We start from the raw sequence: 23364 nt of genomic DNA, 5'->3' as shown, positions 1-23364 counted from the left end.
CATAGGAATCCATCCATGCTAATTTCCCGATTTTGATGATTCACAGTGATGATGTAGGAGAATGTCTTTGTTTTACAAAATACACACTAAAGTTTCTAAATTTAATGAACATCATATCTGCATCTTACTCCCAAATATTCAGAAGCATAAGAAACATGTGGAGGTGGAAGAGAGAAAGAGAGAGACAGGAAGAAAGAGGATGATCAGGAGAAAAGAAGAGGGAGAGAGAAGATATATTTGATAAATTGCTAACAGTTGGGAAAGATGGGTGAAGGGGACACGGGAGTCGTTTTTACTCTTCTTGCTACTTTTCAGTAAATAGTGAAAAGTAGCAAGAAAAAACAACAAGGCTAATATTTTTCTGATTATAAAAATACAGCATAGCTTGGAAAATACAAAAAATAAAGAAAATTATAAGGAGGAAAATAAAGACCACCAATTTCCTGCCCCCACTGCCATTTGACTATTAAAAAAAATTGTTACATACTGTATTAATCTGTTTTCACGATGCTAATAAAGACATACCTGAGACTGCACAACTTACAAAGAAAAAGAGGTTTAATGGAATCACAGTTCTACATGGCTAGGGAGGCTTCACAATCATGATGGAAGGTGAAAGGCATGTCTTACATGGTGGCAGACAAGAGAGAATGAGAGCCAAGCAAAAGGAGTTTCCCCTTATAAAACCATCAGATCTCATGAGGCTTATTCACTACCATGAGAACAGTATGGGGGAAACGGTCCCCATGATTCAATTATCTCCCACCAGATCCCCCCGCAACACGTGGGAATTATGGGAGCTACAATTCAAGATGAGATTTGGGTGGGGACACAGCCAAACCATATCACACACTCTTGTAGATGCATCTCTATATATATTTGGGTTGATATTGCATGCACAGTTTTCAACTTGCTTTTTTCATCCAATATTATTTCTTGGAAAATCTTCGTGTTAAAAAATTATCCGCCGGGTGCGGTGGCTCACGCCTGTAATCCCAGCACTTTGGGAGGCCGAGGCGGGCGGATCACAAGGTCAGGAGATCGAGACCATGGTGAAACCCCGTCTCTACTAAAAATACAAAAAATTAGCTGGGCGCAGTGGCGGGCGCCTGTAGTCCCAGCTACTCGGGAGGCTGAGCCAGGAGAAGGACGTGAACCCGGGAGGCGGAGCTTGCAGTGAGCCGAGATCACGCCACTACACTCCAGCCTGGGCGACAGCAAGACTGTCTCAAAAAAAAAAAAAAAAAAAAAGCAACGATTCCTAGAACTTGGGGTATTGTTACAGCTTCTGGGATAAATAATTTCAGGGTAAATACATGTTTGTTTGAGAATTGCTAAAATCATATATTAAAGCAAATGTTCATTCTTCCTAAAGGTTTGATCCTGGCTGTGTGGACAAAACATTCAAAAACTCTGGGCACCAGCATCATGTACATCTCAGTTGCACTTTTTCAAAATAAAATTTTCAGATATCACAGCTTGTCCACCCAGATTCAACATACCCATCCATTTGTGTAATACTATCTGAATGGCACTAGAAAAATCCCGTTGAAATTAAAGTCACACCCAAAGTGCCTTGTTCGAACACTATGACACATCATCAGTTTTATTAAATTAGATACTTTGGGAACTTTGTTAATTTACATTTTTAAAGCAAATAGTAATTTCTTTTAGTTATCACAGCCTGAGTTTGAATGACCTATTTCATTGATTTTCAAAGATCAAATCAAAAATAGGATCGCCACACTTTTTGAGATTGAGTACAATATTAGAATGTAAACTGTAAGGACTTGCTGCGTTGCCTAGTGCTGGTGGAGGCAGAAACTAAGAGGGGTATGCATAGCTATCTATCTATCTATGCATCTATCTATGTATCTATCTATGTATCTATCTATCTATCTATCATGTATCTATTTATCTACCTATCATCTACGTATCTGTCAATCTATCCTATCATCTATCTATCTATCAATCAGCTATCTTATCTGTCATCTATCATCTGTCATATGTATCATGTATTTATCTATATATCTATCCATCTATCATCTATGTATCTGTTTATTCATCTACCTATTCATGTATTCACCTATAATCTATCAATCTATATCTCTCTATCATCTATCATCTGTTTATCTATGTATCTATCAATCATCTATCATCTATCTATCTATCATCCATCCATCATCTATCTACCTATCATCTATCTATCAACTATCTATCAATCCATCATCTATCTATCCATCTATCATCTATTTACCTATCATCTATCTCTGTCGATCATCTGTTTCTAAACATATGTACACAAACACTACAGACACAAACACACTTATTCCTACATAAACATCCATTCATGTGTATGTATTTGGTTTGAATATTATTTATATTTTTAAATACTTTATATTTTTTATGTGTTTAAGACTATGCAAATTGGCTTTGCTTTTTCCAGGTTTAATTTTCCAAAGTGTCTTTTTATTTAGTGACATATATTTCACAATATCCGTATCTGGAAAACATTATACTTTAAATTTGTGTCCTGCACATATGTGAGTTTCACTCGTGGTTTTCTTTCATTAATGCTGGAAAATTGAAGCCATTTTGCTAATCAATATATTTACCATGTAAGTCTTAGGAAATCCCATTTACATTGTTCCCTCTACAGGATGAGTTCATGAGGGTACTGGATTCTGACTTACTAGTTAATTCCCAACCCCCAACTAAGATCTTGGTGCTCAACAGACCTGAAATAAAGGTTGGCTACGTCACTAAAGAGTCTAAAAATACAATTTCTCTTTCTGTCAAAAAGATATGTGGGCTGGGTGTAGTGACTCATGCCTGTCATCCCAACACTTTGAGAGGCCGAGGCAGGCATATTACCTGAGCTTGGGAGTTCAGGAGCAGCCTGGGCAACATGGAAAAACCTTGCGTCTACAAAACATACAAAAATTACCCAGGCACAGTAGCATGTGTCTATAGCCTCAGCTACTCAGGAGGCTGAGACAGGAGAATCGCTTTACCCCAGAAGGCAGAGATTTCAGTGAGCTGAGATCACATCATTGCACTTAAGCCTGAGGGACAGAGTGAGATCTTATCTCAAAAAAAAAAGATATGTGCACTCTATGTTCATCACAGCACTATTCACAAGAGCAAAGACATAAATCAACCTAGGTACCCATCAGTGGTGGACTGGATAAAGAAAATGTGGTACATATACACCATGGAATACTACACAGCCATAAAAAAGAACAAGACCATGTCCTTTGCAGCAACATAGACGCAGGTGGCAGACCTTATCCTATGCAAATTAATGCAGAAATATAAAATCAAACACTGCATGTTCTCACTTATAAGTGGGAGCTACTGTCACCCAGACTGGAATGCATGGAGTGCAGTGGTGTGATCATGGCTCACTACAGCCTCAATTTATGGCTCAAGCAATCTTTCGCTTCTGTCTCCTGAGTAGCTGGGACTACAGGCGCATGCCACCACACCCAGCTAATTTTTGTATTTTTGTAGAGACAGGGTCTCACTATGTTGTCCAGGCTGGTCTCAAACTCCTAGGCTTAAGTGATCCTCCTGCCTCAGCCTCCCAAAGTGCTGGGATTACAGATGTGAGCCACTGTGCTCAGCTGGATTTTTGTTAAATAGATTTTAGCTGATCTTGTCACAAAAAAGTAGCAGTGTGAGATGATAGATACACTTGCTTACTATATTACTATTACTTAATATTACTATATTATGTTACTTAATGATTACTATTTGCTTCACGATTCCTTTTACTATCTATATGTATCTTTTAACATTATATTGTGAATCTTAAATATACACAATAAAATTTATTTTTGAAAACAAAACAAAACAAGTGGGAGCATAACATCAAGTATACGTGGGCACACAGATCAGAGCAATAGATACTGGGGACCACTAGAGGGGTGAAGGAAAGAGTGGGGGAAGGATTGAAAACTAACTATTGGGTGCTATGCTTAGTGTCTGGGTGAAGGGTTTGATCAGATCCTAAACCTCAGCATCACGTAATACACCCAGGTAACAAACCTGCACATATACTCCCTGAATCTAAAACAAGAGTTTTTTGAAAAGAAGATTTGATTTGTTATCTGGCCAGCACTGGAGATGCAGTCAAGTAGACAAAGACCCCAGTTGATAAGTGGACAGCATGCAAAGAAAGGAGAGGAAATGCATATAGTTTTTTTGCTGACTTTCTCAATTGCTTGCAACTATTACCTCATTTATGTCTCAGACCACCCTGTCCCATAGGCATAATTCTCTTCACTCTACAGGTTGACCAAGAGCAGTTTTCAGGTGTCCTGTCCTATCAGAACACGTTGGTTTCTGTCCACTTAGGTCCTGTGACTTACCCACCATGGAGTCCATCTCTTCCACATTATCCCCATACAAGCCATGCTTGCTGGTGCCAATGAAGTCGTCCGTGGTGGGGAGAGGTATGTGCACATGAAGAAAGGAGAAAAAAAGAAGGAAAGGTTCCTTACGGTGCCTGAGAAGACATCAATGAAACTACTTGTGAGTTTTCAACATTCATGAATGTGAAAAATACTGTTTCGGCTTCTCATAGACATGACCTGCTTCCTTCTTCTCCATGCTGCAGAAGACAGAGTGTGTCCACCCAAGGGCCCCATCCTGCATGGAATGGATTCCATGATCCTGCAGCACCTCAACTGCTCCCTAACCCCTTTGGTGATGCTACTGAAATCATCTCTATAAACTTCATAAAATCAATCAGAGAGGAAGGGAGGGGGAGAAACAAAAATGAACTAAGCTTGCAGCATACTCAGCTTTGATCCTGAGGTCAACTTGCTCTCTGATCTATGTCTTCCTACTTGTTTGGTACCTATTTGTCCTGGAATCACATAGACCCACAGGATGATAACATAACATTATGAAATGTTAAGTTTTGCATTTGCGGTAATCTTTCAGGTTGTGCATACCAGGGAAACTACTGATGCTTGCTTCTCTGAAGGACCCTATGAGAAGCTGACTTACCAAAGCATGCCATTTCCACATTCTGGTGATTTCATTCCCTCTTACCCCAACCCATGACCCCAAGAACCTCCATGATTCCCCTAAAAAATCCAGCCCAGAACTCCTTGGAAAGATGGATTTGAGGACAGGCACAATGGCTCACACCTGTAATCACACCACTTTGGGAGGCTGAAGCAGGCAGATCACCTGAGGTTAGGAGTTCGAGACCAGCCTGTCCAACAGGGTGAAATCTTGTCTCTATTAAAAATACAAAAATTAGCCAGGCATGATGGTGGGCTCTTATAATCCCAGCACTGGGGAGGCTGAGGTGGGAGAATTGCTAAACCAAGGAGGCAGAAGTTGCAGTGAGCTGAGATTGTACCACTGCACTCCAGCCTGGGCAACAGAGTGAGAATCTGAGAAAGAAAAGAAAGAAAAGAAAGAAAGAAAAGAAAGAAGGAAGAAGGAAGAGAGAAGGGAGGGCGGGACGGAGGGAGGGAAGGAAGGAAGGAAGGAAGGAAAGAAGGGAAAGAAGGAAGGAAGGAAGGAAGGAAAGAAAAAGAAACAAAGAAAGAAAGGAAGGAAGGAAGGAAGGAAAGAAGGAAGGAAGGGAGAGATGGATTTGAGGTCTCCTCTCATGTTCGCACTAATTGCCCTGCAATTATTAAACCTTTCTCTACCGTAAACCCTGCTGCCTCAGTGTACTGGTATGTTACTGTGTGGCAGGCATATGAACCTGGTAGTCCTGTGACATCATCACAGTTCCTTTGATTCTCAGATGCCAGGACAACTGTAGAACATACTGTAAGCCAACACAGATCTCCCATATCATGAGAGTGTGAAAAGTCAAATCCAGCTCTGTTTGGGGGATGTTCTCACTGCTCATGAAGTCTCAAACTAGAGTCACACCCTGAGACACATCAAGAGATGGTGGTATGGAAGTCATTTCTTACCAAGATCAAGAGTTTCACGAGCCATAAGCCAGTACAAAGAGGAATGCCTTGGCAAGCCTTTTGCACCCTGTAGTTTCTCACATGAGGATACACAGAACTAGGCTGACCCACTTTTAATTTTGATAATCCACCTGCATGAATGGTAAGTCCTCAGCTACCCAGGGAAGCACAAAGCACAAATGCCATTCATTGGGAAATTTCTGCTCTGATGAGATATCAAAATATAAATAAATTAAAATAAATGAATTTTAAAAACAAGACTATGTCACGGTGTCTTGAACAGTGACCCCTCAAAATTCATGTTCACTTCAAACCTCAGAATGGGACCTTATTTGGAAATGGGGCCTCTAGAGATTGATTTAGTTAAGATGCGATCATTCTGGATTAGGATGAGTCCCAAATCCAATAACGCTGTCCCTATAGGAGAAGAGGAGACACAAGCACAGAAGAAAAGGCCATGTGGAAGTGGAGTAATGCGACCACCAGCCAAGGGGCACCTGGAGCCACCAGGAGCTAGAGGAGGCAGAAGGGATCCTCCCCTAGAGCCTCCAGAAGAAACCGAATACAATTGTAGTAGATTGAATAGCAGCCTCCAGAAATATACGTCCATACATTTTAAAGCCCAGAACCTGGAATGAGACCTTATTTGGATATCAAGACCTTTGCAGAGGTAATTAATTAAGGATCTGAAGATGAGCTCATCCCAGAATTAGGATGGGCACTAAATCCAATGACCATTGTCATTCTAAGAGACAGAAGATAAGACACAAATACAGAGGGGAAGACCATATGCAGATGAAGCAGAGACTGGGGTGATGCGGCCACAAGCCCAGGGATGCCTGAAGCCACCAGGAGTGGGGAAGGGCAGGAAGAATCCTCCCCTAAAGCCTACAGAGCCTAATGTACAGCTCTGAACATTAAAGATTTAAAACTAAATAGTTTTCACCCCAAACTAAGCTGCCAAAATAAAGAGTCATGGTCAAAGTGATCAGCTGAATAATGCCTCATTCCAAAGATATCCACATCCTAATTCTCAAAACCTGTGAATATGTGATTTTACATGGTAAAAGGTCTTTGCAGATGGAATGAATTAAGGATCGTAAGATGAAGTGATTATCCTGGGTTATCTGGGTGGGTCCAGTGGAATCAGAAATGTCCTTTTGTAAGAGAGACACAGAAGTGTCTGAGTCAGAAAACAAAACCCTACAAACTAAGGAATGCAGGCAGCTTCAAGAAACTAGAAAAAAGAGAAAACAGATTCTCCCCTAGACCCCCTAGAAGTAACTAGCCCCGCCAACATCTGATTTTAGCCCACAAGGTTAATTTTGGATTTCTGACCTCAAGAACAGCAGGATAATAAATTTGTGTTGCATTAGGCCACTATATTTGTGGTAATTTTTTTTTTTATTTTTCTAGACAAGACCCTCTGTTGCCCAGACTGGAGTGTAGTGGTGCAATCATGGCTCACTGCAGCCTCAACCTCCCAGGCTCAACTAATCCTCCCACCTCAGTCTCCTGAGTATCTGACTACAGACGCGTGCCATCATATCCAGCTAATTTTTTGTGTTTTTGTAGCGATATGGTCTCCACATGTTGCCTTGGCTGGTCTCAAGCTCCAGAACTTAAGTGATCCACTTACCTTAGCCTCCCAAAGTGCTGGAATTACAGGCACTAGCCGCTGTGCTCAGCCTATAGTCATTTGCTATAGCAACTGTAGGAGATTCATACACTGAGAATCCAGATAAAAATAGTTTCTAGCACTCATGAACCTAAGCCATTAGCTTACTGTCACAACGTCCAAATCTTTGTATTTCTTCTTCACCATTGTTTTTTCCATTCAATATTGTGTTATTGTAGATCATATGTAACTTTTGAAACTCGACAGAGGTTTTGGTGAACAATGTACATCTCAACAATAGGATCTGTTCTTCAAGTACTAATGTAAAGTCCTAAGGAGACCTGTGTGGGAATGTTTGAAGACTCGAACTGGCAGACAGAAGAGAATGGGATTGCTTAGCTTATACTTTCAGAGTGGTTGGTGCTAATTTGCTCATATTGATGCTCTTTCTGTAAAACTTCATAGAACTCTGCACATCTGGAAAGGTACCAGGGAACAGAAGGATTTGCTCTAAGTGACACCAAGCATTCAGTTCCATCTACAGAGCAAATACGGCTTTCTTATTCCCAGACAACATTTTTTTAAGACAGACTCTCCCTCTGTTGCCCAGGCTGGAGTGCAATGGCATGATCTCAGCTCACTGCAACCTCCGCCTCCCGGGTTCAAGTGATTCTCCTGCCTCAGCCTCCCAGCTAATTTTTGTATTTTTAGTAGAGATGGTGTTTCACCATGTTGGTCAGGCTGGTCTCAGATGTTCCACCCGCCTTGGCCTCCCAGAGTGCTGGGATTACAGGCATGAGCCACCATGCCCAGCCCCAGACTACATATTTATCACCTTCACTTGGGCTACAGAGTAAGGACAAAGCTATATACCAGAGTACACAAGACACCTTACATCCTGAGAATCCAGATCCTAGAACGGCTATTGGTAAAGATTAAGCCTCAATCAATATGGAAAAAGCAAATGAAAAATGTGTTCACAAACTTTTTTTTAAAGAAAGAAAGTCCAACAACAAGAGGATAGATACCCTTGAAAATTTCCAGCTATTGTGTTCTGGGAGGCATAAAGTTTTTATAACAATCACCTTTGACCATTTACCTCATCCAGTTCATGAAACAGCCCTTCCATATCACACGCTCAAAGAGAAGCCTTCCGATTTTATTTTCCCCAAGTAGGATTTTTTTGTTTTTTAACAACAGGGACATAATGCAATGGACAACTTACTTTTTTCATCTGATTCCCTGATATGTATATATATATTTATCTATATCTATATCTATCTATATCTATATGTATCAGGAAACCAGACAAAAAGTATTATAAAATATATTATATATACACATACATAGCATATGTATACATATATACATACATATTGTATGTGTATATATACATATATAGTATATGTATATTTTCCTGTTGTAAATTAACATGATGACAAGATGCATTGTAAATTAACGTAAACAATTTGTGAGTTTGAGTTACTAGAGTCTGCCTCCATGGTCTGACCACATATAAATTTCAGAGCCAATAGAGAGACCATGATTTTAATAACAGGAGCCCAAACAAGGTACCACCTCTTTAGGTACAAACTGATGAGTCCAACTGGTCTTCAATACACTTCATATTTTTATCTAACCCTATTACACCATTTAGCAATATTCCATTCCTAACTCAATATTTTTAATACCATCATCCCCTATTATTTTTATTAATGCACTGTAGATGTGCATAGTTTAAGGGTACACGTTACAATTTAATACATTCATATAATTTGTAAAGAATTATCACAAATGATTTATTGTTTTAAATCAGTGTAATTGGGGTGTCCATCACCTTAAATATTTGTCTTTCTTTATTCTAGAGTCATCTGGCTTATTCTCTTTTAGCTATTTAGATGTGTACAATAGATTATTAAAAACTACAATCACCCTGCAGATCTATCTAGGTCCTTTTAAAAAAGAGATAATTATGATTATTACATGAATTTTTAATTAGTACGCTTACCTTTCTAAAAAGGAAATCGCCTCCTTTACCATAATGGATCCAGCTCGTTCGGCCTTCATGGGCTGCTCCGTAATCTCGTGCCCCCTCATGAGGAGGCAGTCCCAGTATAAAGGGGACGTGTAGCTGGAGAACCAAGCATAACCCAAGAGGAAAATAAACAGAATCATGGAGAAGATTAGGAGCAAGGGAACGGAGACCCAGCCACTCAGCTTTCCAAAGGTTAGGGTGAGGACGGCAATGGCAACCAGCTGCACGCAGAGCCAGAGTTGACTCTCAAAGGTTAATTCCGTGTTACGAGAGGGGTCCGGCCAGCAGCTGTCAACGAGAGTGAACGGCATGCCATAGTAGTAGTCAAACCCATAATTATATGGATGGTGGCAGTGGTCACTTCGGGAGTCGCAGTTCAAGCCTTGGTGCCATTTGCCTAAAACCAAACACACAAACACATCTACACATCAATATGTCGACATATGCCAGCACATGGCAAAGAACACGTGAGCATTCTTCACATCAAACAATCAGCTAATGCACAAAAATAAAGTAGCAGAGATATTTTCCTTGGTTTAAAAAATCCGAGTTCCACTTAGCCACATTTTTGTTGTTGTTGTTGTTCTTTAGTTTACAGAGAAAGTTTGTATTCAGATCTGGTTGTGAGCAACAGGACAGGATAAAAAATAAGGGAGAAAAATAGAATTGTGAGTTTCTTTCAAGGATGCGAACTACAAATTTTCTCATTCACTGAGAAGACAAAGTCATAGCCACAAAGATAGATACATCACAGAGGCAAGGCAGGTTACAGACGATGGGAGAATAGATACATCACAGAGGCAAGGCAGGTTACAGATGATGGGAGAATAGATGTATACATAGATATAGCTAGATGGATACAGACGATAGGTAGGTAGATAGATAAATAGATAATATGTAGACAGAAAGATAGGTAGATAGATGAATGGATGTATATGTAGATATAGCTAGCTAAATTAATAGAGATGATAGATAGAAAGATGATAGATAATATGTAGACAGAAAGATAGGCAGATAGATGATAGAGATAGAGTGAGTGGTTAGATAGATAGATAGATAGATAGATAGAATAGAGGAGAGGAGAGGAGAGGAGAGGACAGATTCACATAAGTGATGGAGGATAGATGGAGCATGTATAGATGTGTGTGTAGGTGGATGGATGGATCGATAGATGACTGGGTAATTAGATAGAAGCATAAATAGATCTGTGTTGTAGGTGGATGAATAGACAGATGGGATATGATAGATGAAAATAAATTACGGAGTATACATCTATGTATACACATGTGTATGTATATATCAACAGAGAGATAGATGCGATAAATATGATAGATACAAATAAATGATGGATGGATAGACGGGGAATGTATGTATGTGTAGGTGGATGGATGGATAGATAGGTGGGTGGCTGAGTAGGTGAGTAGATAGATAGGTGGATGGAGATATATGGGTGGATAGACGGATGGATAGATAGATAGATAGATATAGATAGATAGATAGATAGATAGGATGGATAGATGAATAGATGATTGATTGATAGATAGATAGACAGAAAGATAGATAGATAGATAGATAGATAGATAGATAGATAGATAGGGATAGAGATATAAGGGTGGATGGGTGGATGGATAGAGAGATGTCTAAGTAGATAGATGAATGGATGGCTAGATAAATAGATACAGATGATAGATGGATAGACAGACAGATACATGATAGATGAATGGGTGGATGAATAGATTATAGACGATAGATAGATGATGGGTAGATAGATACATAGATGATAGATAAATGATGGATTGATCAACAGACAGACAAACAGGTAGATAGACAGGTAGACGGACGGACAGATAGATGCATAGAGATATATGGGTTGATAGATGGATGGAGAAACAGAGAGAGATGACCGATGGTAGCTATAGATAAATCATGGAGGATGGACCCAGCGTGGATGGATGAATAGCTGGCTGGCTGGAAATCCTAGGGGCTCTCATTAAAACTGATTGAAGTAAGGGACTTATTCAGTAAAATGTACCACACTTTGAATGATCACCAAAGGGTGCGTGTGAGTCCTGCTAGCATGTGGATGCCCAGCAAACCCCCAGAGGCTGTGATAATGTGTATCTACTAGGAATATTAACAGTTTCCTGTATGTGGTGAGGGCCCAATCAAGAAAGCCTGTGCTTCCATCAACCTCTGAGTGCCTATGGGGGTAGGTAGAGGAGAGGCAATGCTACTGCCTTAGGCTTCCTGTCCTGCAACCCCACAGAGATTGCCTTCTCTTATCAACAGCAGATGTGTTACAAAAATTGAAGGGATTTAAAATAGCACGTGATTCTCACGCCAGCTGAAACCCAGGCTTCCCAAACAGGAATGGTAGCTGGAGTTACAACTACTGGGTGGCTAAAGACTTCTATCATCCCTAGCAGTGAGAAGAAAATCTGTGTGGTCCAGTTTGAGTGAAATGAAGAGGCAGGTGACAGGATACACGGTGAGAGACTATGCAGGCAGGTACAGCCAGAAAAATTTTATGTTCTTGTAATATGTTCATTTTAAAACATCTCCTATCACTGAGCTGTGTGAAGAATCAGACTGGGTGTGGTGGCTCACACCTATAATCCCAGCACTTTGGGAGGCCAAGGCAGGCAGATCACTGGAGGCCAGGAGTTCAAGACCAGCCTGGCCAGCATGATGAAACCTCATCTCTACAAAAAATACAAAAATTAGCCAGTCGTGGTGGCACGCGCCTGTAGTCCCAGCTACTCGGGAGGCTGAGGCAGGAGAATGGCGTAAACCCGGGAGGCGGAGCTTGCAGTGAGCTGAGATCCGGCCACTGCACTCCAGCCTGGGCAACAGAGCGAGACTCCGTCTCAAAAAATAATAATAATAAAATAATAATAATAATAAAAGAACTCCTGGCACAAGCAATCCTCCCACCTCAGCCTCCAGAGTAGCTGGGACCATAGGCACATGCCGCCACGCCCAGCTAATTTTATATTTTTAGAGACAGAGTCTTTCTATGTTGCCCAGGCTGGTCTGAAATTCCTGGCTTTCAGCGATCCTCCCACCTTGGCCTCCCAAAGTGCTGGGATTGTAAGAATGGGCCACTGAGCCTTTACATAAGACATTGTAAAATAAAGTATTTCCAAAAAGTCATAAATCAAGGGTAGAACAAAGGACATTATTACCTTATGATCAATGACTAACACCAATCCTTGTGTCTTACCTATAAGCCCCGTGCTGTATCCTTGCTTCTTTAGCAAGGCTGCAAATGTTGTCTCATTAAGAGGGAGGCCTGCGGGTACTGCAAGATTACGGACGACACGTTTGTTACCACTAGAAACCATACCTAGAAGTAGCGTGGAAAAAAGTACAATGAGTAGGTGTTGCTATGGAGGGAATATTTTTGTCACTCCAAAATTTGCACATTGAAACCCTCACCTGCAAGGTAATGTTTAGGAGGTAGGGCTTTTAGGAGGGGATGAAGTCAGGAGGATGGAGCCTCAAGAATGAATCAGTATCCTTACAAAAGGGACCCCAGAGAGCTCCCTCACCCCTTCCACCATGTTAGGACACAGCAAGAGGGCACCGTCTATGAACCAGGAAGCAGGTCCCCAGCAGACACTGAAGTTGGCATGCCTTGATCTTGGCCAGCCTCCAGAACTGTGAGCAATAAACATCTGTTGTAGATAAGCCTCCCAGTCTATGGTATTTTTGTTATAGCAGCCCCAACAGACTAAGAAAATTTTTTTTTTTTTTTTTTTTTTGAGATGGAGTCTCACTCTGTCACCAGGCTGGAGAGTAGTGGTGCCGTCTCAGCTCACTGCAACCTCTGCCTCCCAGATTCAAGCGATTCTCCTGCCTCAGCCTCCCAAGTAGCTGGGAGTACAGGAGCACGCCACCACACCAAGCTAATTTTTGTGTTTTTAGTACAGACAGAGTTTCACCATGTTGACCAGGATAGTCTGCATCTTCAGACCTCGTGATCTGCCCACCTCGGCTTCCCAAAGTGCTGGGATTACAGGCATGAGCCACCACACCCAGCCAGAAAAGACCTTTTCTTTCTTCTCTTCCAAAGTCAGTGTCAGCAGACTGGCAGTAGGGTTGATACGTGATACGTTCGATTTTATTCTGCCTTCAAGAACCGCTATCTGGAATCCACACAATCTGGCATTAAAGTACGGTATCTGTCCCCACAAGCAAAGACCACTTCCCTCAGCTTTTTTTCTCTATCTTTTGTTGTTGTTGTTGTTGTTGTTGTTGTTGTTGTTGTTATTGAGATGAAGTCTCACTCTGCTGTCCAGACTGGAGTGCAGTGGCGCAATCTCAGCTCATTGCAACCTCTGCCTCCCGGGTTCAAGCAATTCTTCTGTGTCAGCCTCCCAAGTAGCTGGGATTACAGGTAAGTACCACCATGTCCAGCTAATTTTGTATTTTTGGTAGAGACGGCATTTCACCATGTTGGCCAGGCTATTCTTGAATTCCTGACCTCAACTGATCTGCCCTCCTCAGCTTCCCAAGGTGCTGGGATTACAGGTGTGAGCCACTGTGCCCCAGCCCACTTCCCTCACCTTTAAAAATAGAACCATATGATTGGATGTGGTGACTCACACCTGTAATCCCAGCACTTTGGAGAGCTGAGGCAGGAGGATTACCTGAGGTCAGGAGTTCGAGACCAGCCTGACCAATATGGTGAAACCCGGTCTGTACTAAAAATACAAGATTAGCTGGGCATGGTGGTACATCCCTGTAATCCCAGCTACTTGGAGGCTGAGGCAGGAGAATCGCTTGAACCCAGGGCCAGAGGTTGCAGTGAGCCAAGATTGTGCCACTGCTCTCCAGACTGGGCAACAAGAGTGAAATTCCATCTCAAAAAAAAAAAAAATAGAACCATGCAACCCAACAATTTCACTCTTGGGGAATATCAAAAGAATTGAGGTTCCTGAGGAACTCAAAAGGACTGAAAACTGGTATTCAAAGAAAAACTTGCACATGTATGTTCACAGCTATATTCCTCACAATCACTAAAGGGCAGAAACATCTTGTTGTCCATCAATTGATGAATGGATGGAGAAACTGTAGTGAACCCATGCGAGGGAATAGTATGCAAAACAAAAATAAATGAAGCTCTGGCCCAGGCTACCATAAGACATTATGCTCAGTGACAGAAGCCAGTCACAGACTGTCACATACTGTATGATTCCTTTTATGTGAAATGTCCAGGACAGACATGTTCATAGAGATGGAAAGTAGATTCTTGGTGACCAGGGCCTGGGAGAAGGGAGAATGGGGAGCGATTGCTTCATGGTGACAAGATCTCCTTTGTGGGTGATGGAAATGTTCTAGAATTTGATAGAGGTGATGGTTGTACAGTATTGGAAAAGAGCTACAAGCTACTGAATTGCACACTTTAAAACAGCGAATTTTGGCCAGGCGCGGTGGCTCATGCCTAAAATCCCAGCACTTTGGGAGGCTGAGGTGGGCAGATCACTTGAGCGCAGGAATGTGAGACCAGCCTGGTTAACATGGTGAGACGCTTCTCCATCAAAAATTAGCCGGACATGCTGGTGGGTGCCTGTAAGCTCAGCTACTCAGGAGGCTGAGGAGGGAGAATCGCTTGAGCCCGGGAGTTTGGGGCTGCAATGAACTGAGATTGTGACACTGCACTTCAGCCTGGGCAACAAAGGGAGACTCTATCTCAAAAGTAAAAAACAAAACAAACAAACAAAAAGTCACCAGGTTGGGTGCAGTTGTTCATGTCTGTAATCCCAGCACTTATGAAGGCCAAAAAGGGAGGATGGCTTGAGTTCAGGAGTTCAAGACCAGCCTGGGGAACACAGCAAGACCCTAAGTAGTTTAAAAATTAGCCAGGCATAGTGGTGCACACTTGTGGTCCCAGTTACTTAGGAAGCTGAGGTGGGAGGATCACCTGAGCCTGGAAGGTTGAGGTGGCAGTGAGCCATGATTATACCACTGTACTCCATCCTGGGCAACAGAGCAAGACCCTGTCTCAAAATAATAGTAATAAATTAAAAAGTAACGAGAACATGACAATTAGAGCTTAGGATAATTTCCTTCTTCTCGTTTCATTTTTGTTTTATCTAAAATTGATATATGGCCAGGCGCGGTGGCTCACACCTGTAATCCCAGCACTCTGGGAGGCCGAGGTGGGTGGATCACCTAAGGTCAGGAGTTCGCGACCAGCCTGGCCAATATGGCAAAACCCCATCTCTACTAAAAATACAAAAATTAGACGGGCCTCATGGCACGTGCCTGTAATTCCAGCTACTCAGAAGGCTGAGGCAGGAGAATCACTTGAACTCAGGAGGCAGAGGTTGCAGTGAGCCGAGCTTGCACCACCGCACTCCAGCCTGGGTAACAGAACGAGACTCCACTTCAATAATAATAATAATAATAAATAAAATAAAGTTGATATAAATTGAGCAAAGGGATAATACTACTGTCTCCATGGGTAAAATGTTGTGATGAAAGTTGTCCAAAAATCAGATAGCTATTTCTTGGTTTATGACTTTGTGGGTTTTTGGTTGTTGCTGTTTGTTTGTTTTGAGACAGAGTCTCACTCTGTCACTCAGGCTGGAATGCAGTGGCACAATCTCGGGTCACTGCAACCTCTGCCTCCCGGGTTCAAGCGATTCTCCTGCCTCAGCCTCCTGAGTAGCTGGGACTACAGGTGCATGCCACCACACCTGGCTAATTTTTGTATTTTCAGTAGAGACAAGGTTTCACCATGTTGGCCAGGCTGGGCTCAAACTCCTGACCTCAAGTGATCCACCCTCCCAAAGTGCTGGGATTACAGGCACGAGCCACCGTGCCCAGCCATGACTTTGTGGTTTGAAAGAAAAAAAGATATTTTTTGTGACAGACTGAATGTGTAAACAATGTGGTGCTAATTATTTCATTCCAAGAGAGCTTATCTTTGTTGACCCGGGAAACTCAAACGTACACCTTATGACTTGGAATTCAGGTAAAAAGCTGTCATTGCATCAAAAGACAACTCAGTCACAGAGGGTGATCTTGCATCTCTTAAAAGCGCAGTGATTTTGAGGTGGACGGTGGTAGCTGTGTATGCCAGTGCATCTATGTACATGTGTGCTTTTTCTTTCTTTATATCTTTTTTTTTTCTTTCTAAGACACGCTCTATCAACAAGGCTAGAGTGCAATGCTGTGATCACACTCACTGCAGCCTCAAACTTCTGGGCTCAAGCGATCCTCCCACTTCAGCCTCCCAAGTAGCTGGGACCACAGGCGCATACCACCATGCTCAACTAATTAAAACATTTTTTTGTGGAGATGGGGTCTTGCTCTGTTTCCCAGGCTAGTTTGAAACTCCTGGGCTCAAGCAATCCTCCCACCTTGGCCTCCCGAGTTCTGGGATTACAGGCATGAGCCATCGTGCCCAGCCCTTTTTTACTTGTTAACGTAGTCAAGCCACATTTTTATTTCCTCTCATCCTAACATGAGGGCAGAGTCCAGCAGAGCCCGCCAGTTTGCATACCTGATCGGATGGGGTATCTTCCGGTCAAGAACGCTGACCGGCTTGGGCTGCAGAGGGAGGCGGCCGAGATGTGTTGAGTCAGTCGCACGCCTTCCCTGGCAAGGCGGTCAATGTGAGGCGTCCTGAAGCGGGAGAGGCAAGGTGTGTTGGAGAGAAGGAAAAGGTGGGGGCAGGGGAGCAGAGAAGAAGAGGGAGAGAAAGACAAACAGAAAGGCACAGGTGGAAAGAGAGAGGAGAAACAGACAGGGAGAGAGGGAGAGACCCCGAAAGCAAGGCAGAGAGAGAGAGACAGACAGAAAGAAAGGATAAGAGAGAGAGAGAGATGAGAAAGAGAGCAACAGAGAAGGACAGAAAGAGACAGATGAAAGAGAGAGATGAAGAGAGAGAGAGAGAAAGAGACAAAGGGTAAGACACACAGAGAAAAACAGAAAGAGATGGAAAGAGAGAGACAGACAGAGGGAGAGAGAAAGAGACAGAAAGAGGGAGAGAGAAAGAGACAGAAAGAGGGAGAGAGAAAGAGACAGAAAGAGGGAGAGAGAAAGAGACAGAAAGAGGGACAACAGAGAGAAGATGAGAGAGAGAAAGAGAGAAATAGAAAGAGAGAGGTGGAAAGAGACATACAGAGTTTAAGAGAGAGACAGGGAGAGAGAGACAGAAAGAAACGGAAAGAAAGAGATAAACAGAGGGAGGGAGACAGAGAGAAACAGAAAGAGAGGTGGAAAAAGAGAGACAGATGGAGGGAGACAGAAAGACAGACAGAGAGAGACAAACATAAAGAGAGAGATGAAAAGAGAGAAGAGAGAGAGATACAGAAAAAGAAATGGAAAGAGAGAAGAAGATAGAAAGAGAGAGACAGAGAGAGATGGAAAGACAGAGAGAGGGAGAGAGAAGGAAAGACAGAAAGAGAGAAAGAAATGGATAGAATGAGATAGAGAGACATGGAGACAGAGACAGACAATCAGAGGGAGATATAGAAAGAGAGACAAGCAGACAGAGAAAGGGGGAGACAGAGACAGACATAGAAAGAGACGGAGAGACAGAAAGAGATGGAAACAGGAGGGCAGAGAGAGGAAGAGAGACAGAAAGAGATAGGGAGAAATGGATAGAATGAGATAGACAAGGAGAGAGGGAGACAGAGAGAGACAATCAGAGAGAGATAGAGACACAAGCAGACAGAGAGGGGTGACACAGACAGGCATAGAAAGAGATGGAGAAACAGAAAGAGGAGAGGGAGAGAGAGAGACAGAGAGACAGAGAGACAGACAGGGAGATCTGAAGATAAACAACATCTCTGTTATGATTTCCAGGTGCCCAGAGCAGGTAACTGCACACGGAGTTCATTTTGCTTGTTTGCCCGTGTCAAGGTGAAGTATAACTGACATTCCAGGCAGCTGTTGTTCTGCGGGGATCGTATACCTGGGTGCCGCTAGATGGTGTCCATTCACTGTACTACAGCCTTACAAAATAAAATGCTTAAGGGATGGGGTCTGATTCATCGAGGCTAATTGCTTACAGACCTTACTTACGCCTGACTACTTACAGACCACCCACCCATCGGTTCGATAGATACATTTCCCTGCAGTCTACATAGGTTGCAAAACTGTCATATGATTCAATATCCAAAAGAAGGAAATCCCATCATTTTTGACAACACAGATGAACTGGAAGGGTATTAGATTAAATGAATAAAGCCAAGCACAGAGAGACAAACATCGCGTGATCTCACTTATGTGTGGAATCTAAAATAGCAAACTCAGAAGTAGACAGTAGAATGGTGGGTATCAGGGGCTGGGGTGAGGGTCGAGAACAGGTAGGTTAAAGGACACAATGTTTCACGGAGCCAAACAGGATGAATCCTCTATTTGATTTATTCCTCACATAGAGGAATAAATTTAAGACATCTGCTGCAGATTGTGGTGACTATAGTTAATAAGAATGTATTCTATTCTTGAAATGCCATTTTAACCATTCTCACCACATATAAATCATAAGTATGTGTGGTTGTGCATGTTAATTAGCTTGATTTAGCTATTCCACAATGGATCCATGGATCCAAACATCATGAGGTACACCAGAAATACACACAACAGTAATTCGTCAGTTAAAAAATAATTTAACAAGAGACTTCTGGAGGCCGGAGAGACTTCTGGAAAAAGAGTCACTCTCCTCTTGGATGAAAATAAAATAGAATGAGTTCTACATTTATTCATGAGAGAAATTATGACAGGTAACTGGTGCAAGAAGAATTTCCAGCTTTACCAAGGTGCGTATCTAATTTTTTTTTCAGATATGGAAGTCACCTACCGACTTTTAAAACATTATTTATTTTGCAAAGAAAAAAATTGTAAACTGCATTCCTGGGGCACATGCGCCCGCTTTTAGATTTCGCATTATAATCTCACTTCTCAAATTGCTAGTATTTTCAGCAAAACACCAATATCCCACGCTAACATACTCTCTGTAAATATCTGCTATTTATGGACACCGCGTTTCTGTGCTTTTGGGTAAGTCCTCCCTTCTTTTCTCATAAGTAATGGTTGATTTTTGGCGACTACTTTTTCATGACTCTTAGCTCTGTTGTCGAAAACTGTGATGACTCCCTTCAGCATCTGTTAGTCACACAATGCAATGATCTTAAAAGTGTATGATGTATGTCTTATAATGATGTACTCCTAAGCTCAGAATAAGAACGACTAATACAGATGGCTTCTATAATCCACCACAAAGCTCTGAGTTTTTTCATATCTGTTTTTCTTCTTTCAGAATGCCCATTGTTAAAAACACAAGCTCATCACCTTAAAGAATCTGTTGGCTCCCCAAATTAGGAAAACAGAATGAATCTACTGATATACATATTCACATTTATATTTTATGAATATATGTATTGATATATAAATATATATTCATAAATATGTATACATTTATGAATTTATGAAGAAGGAAATCCCATAATTTTCAACACAGATGAACTCATAAATATGTATACATTTATGAATATATTTATATATTATGAATATGAATATATATTTATAATATATTGTATATATATATTATATATATTATATTATATATTATATATTATAAATATATATATTTATAATATATACTTTATTATAAATAACATAAATATAATATAATAATATACTTTATATATTATAAATATTTATATTATAAATATAAATATATTATAAAAATATAATATTATAAATATAAATATTATAAATATAATATATACTTTATATAATATATACTTTATATATTATAAATATATTATAAATACATACTTTATATATTATAAATATGTATGAATATATTCATTTTATATAAATATTTACATAAATTTATAAATATTATATAAATATTTATTTTATGTAAATAATATTTTGCATATATTTAAATATACTTCTATAAAATATATAAATATGTTCATATTTAAATATATTTATATAAATGTGTATAAATTTATTTAAATACATTTGTATGAAAATGAATATATATTCACAAACATACAAATATGTATATATTCATGTATATATGAATAACATATTAATATATATTTGTAATATACTATATACTCATATATTATAAATATATTCATAAATGTTTATATATTGAATATATATTCATATATTCATAAAAGATGGATATTAATATAATAAATGTATGATATATATTTTATATGTTATAGAATATTCATATATGAAATATATCACATATATTTATATAATTATATTTATGTGTTTATGTCTGTAACGTACATGTATATACAATCATCATGCTTCATAATAGACTGCATGATAGAGGGTAGTTGTGTGTTAGGTACTATTCTAAGTTCTTCACATATATAAACTCAGGGGTATAAAGTCTTCTCTGCATTAGACAAATAAGAAAACTAACACAGAGAGGTTCAGCGACTTCTCCAAGACTTCAGAGCTAGTAAATGCAGAGCCAGGACTCGGGTCGGGACAGCCATGCTTTTACTATGACTATCCTGGTTAATGCTAGAGACGCCGGATGAGCTGATTACCCTGATCTGATCACTATGCATTGTATGTATCCCAGCCTCACTGTGTACCCCGTGAAGATGGACAATTATTATTGCTTAAGTTTAAAAACTGAATGAGATTCAAATTAAAAGTATTAAAATGTAATTGTAAAACTATTAAATAATCTAATTTAAAACTATCAAAAAGTTTAAAGTAACTAAAAAAAATCCCAACAAATCCATTTGGTTTTGCATATAGATGCAGTCGTATAATTTATCAGCCTGCGGAACCTGAACGACTGATGAATGTATGACTCACCATGAAACCGCCTTACCTGATGGTTCATTGCCATAGCAGCCCAGATCTCCAATACCCAGGTCATCCACCATGATCAGGACAATATTAGGCTTGTCGTCATACACCCTGTGTGCCTGGCACATGTTCAAGAGTGTGCACACCAAAGACATGAAGACCAAGGGGCTCCTGGAAAGCAAGCGGGGATTTTATTGGTATCAGGCTTCTCTGGGTGGATTCAGGATCCACCTCCCAACAAAACACAACAGGGGTCTTTGGCGATCACGTGGGTCTCCCAGACGCCTACCTAAGCTCGAGTGTCTCTCTCCAAGCACCAAGCACCGCTGCTGAATGGGAGCAGAAGTGCCCAAAAGAATGCTCTCTTGGCGTCTCACTTTGCATAAACTAAGGCTAAAACAACAGATGTTAACGTCGATGCAGTGAAAAGGGAACCCTTTTACACTGCTAATGGGGATGTACAACCACTGTGGAAAACAGTGTGGAGATTCCTTAAAGAACTAAAAGTAGATCTACCATTTGATCCAGCTATCCCACTCCTGGGTAGCTATCCAGAGGAAAAGAAGGCATTATATATAAAAGACACTCGAAGCCGGGTGTGGTGGCTCACACCTGTCATCCCAGCACTTTGGGAGGCCGAGGCGGGTGGATCACCTGAGGTCAGGAGTTTGAGACCAGCCTGGCCAACATGGTGAAACCCTGTCTCTACTAAAAGTACTAAAATTAGCCGGGGGAGGTTTCAGTGAGTCAAGATTGCACCACTGCACTCCAGCCTGGGTGACAGACCGAGGCTCCATCTCAGAAAAAAGAAAAAACAAAAACAAAAAAACCCACAAAAAAAACAACAACAACAAAAACAAAGACACTTGCACATGCATGTTTATAGCAGCACAATTCGCAGTTGCAAAAATGTGGAACCAACCCAAATACCCATCAATCAATGAGTGGATAAAGAAAATGTATCGAGATACATATCTATAGATTTTATGCAAAGTGAGAAGCGAAGAGAGCACTCCTTTGGGCACTTCTGCTGCAGTGCTTGGAGAGAGACACTCTTGATCTACAGATATCTACATAAACCACGTTTTCTTTATCTATATAGATCTATAGATATCTATCTATCCATATCACATTTTCATATACATACACATACACACACCATCGAATACTACTCAGCCATAAAAAGGAATAAAATAATGTCATTTGCAGCAACCTGGATGGAGTGGAGACAATTATTCTAAGTGAAGTAACTCAGGAATGGAAAATCAAACGTTGTATGTTCTCACTCGTAAGTGGCAACTAAGCTATGAGGATGCAAAGACATAAGAATGACGCAATGGACTTTGGGGACTCAGGGAAAGGGTGGGAGGGGAGTGAGGGATAAAAGACCACACATTGGGTACAGTGTACACTGCTCGGGGGACGGGTGCACCAAAATCTCACAAATCACCACTAAAGAACTTACCCATGTAATCCAACATCACCTGCTCCCCAAAAACTATTGAAATTTTTTTAAAGGTGAAAGTAGATGCCCTTCCAGGAGGGAAGTCTGAAAACATGTACTCAGAGGCAAATCATTGCAGAGGACGGAGACGATAACACTCCTCAGGTTAACTCCCTCTTCCAGGGTCTTAACCTCATTTAAGGGACTTAAATGAGTCTCTAAGGTTAAGGGATTTAACCTTAACTTAATTCTAAAATTAGAGTTTTCATTCCAATTTAAGGGCATGTGGGTGTGTGTGTTCCTTACAGTACTATTCACAATGGCCAAACACCTCAGTGTCCATCACTGGATGAATGGATAAAGAAAATGCGGTGCATATACACCATGGAATACTCTTCAGCCTTAAAAAAAGAATGAAATTCTGTCATATGTGACAACGTGGATGAACCTGGAGGTCATTATGCTAAGGAAAATAAGCTTGGCACAGAAACACCAATACCACATGATC

General features: G+C 40.8%; 1 protein-coding gene across 1 annotated transcript in view; it reads right to left on the bottom strand.

The window, feature by feature from the left end:
• The window catches only part of ARSF (arylsulfatase F), a 73385-nt gene that overhangs the window by 15238 nt on the left and 34783 nt on the right, over positions 1 to 23364 (bottom strand). The window contains exons 3-7 of the mRNA XM_033206743.1: positions 21443 to 21583; positions 17115 to 17245; positions 12825 to 12947; positions 9575 to 9998; positions 4374 to 4510 (exon numbers count right to left, since the gene is read on the bottom strand). Coding sequence (XP_033062634.1) covers positions 4374 to 4510; positions 9575 to 9998; positions 12825 to 12947; positions 17115 to 17245; positions 21443 to 21583 — 956 coding nt within the window. The remainder of the gene's footprint in view (positions 1 to 4373; positions 4511 to 9574; positions 9999 to 12824; positions 12948 to 17114; positions 17246 to 21442; positions 21584 to 23364) is intronic.

This window comes from Trachypithecus francoisi, unplaced genomic scaffold (genome assembly GCF_009764315.1).
Source record: "Trachypithecus francoisi isolate TF-2019V2 unplaced genomic scaffold, Tfra_2.0 Contig00236, whole genome shotgun sequence".
Classification (NCBI taxonomy): Eukaryota; Metazoa; Chordata; class Mammalia; order Primates; family Cercopithecidae; genus Trachypithecus; species Trachypithecus francoisi.
The sequence above is the reverse complement of the archived record's forward strand: the minus strand, read 5'-3'. Positions and strand labels throughout refer to the sequence as shown.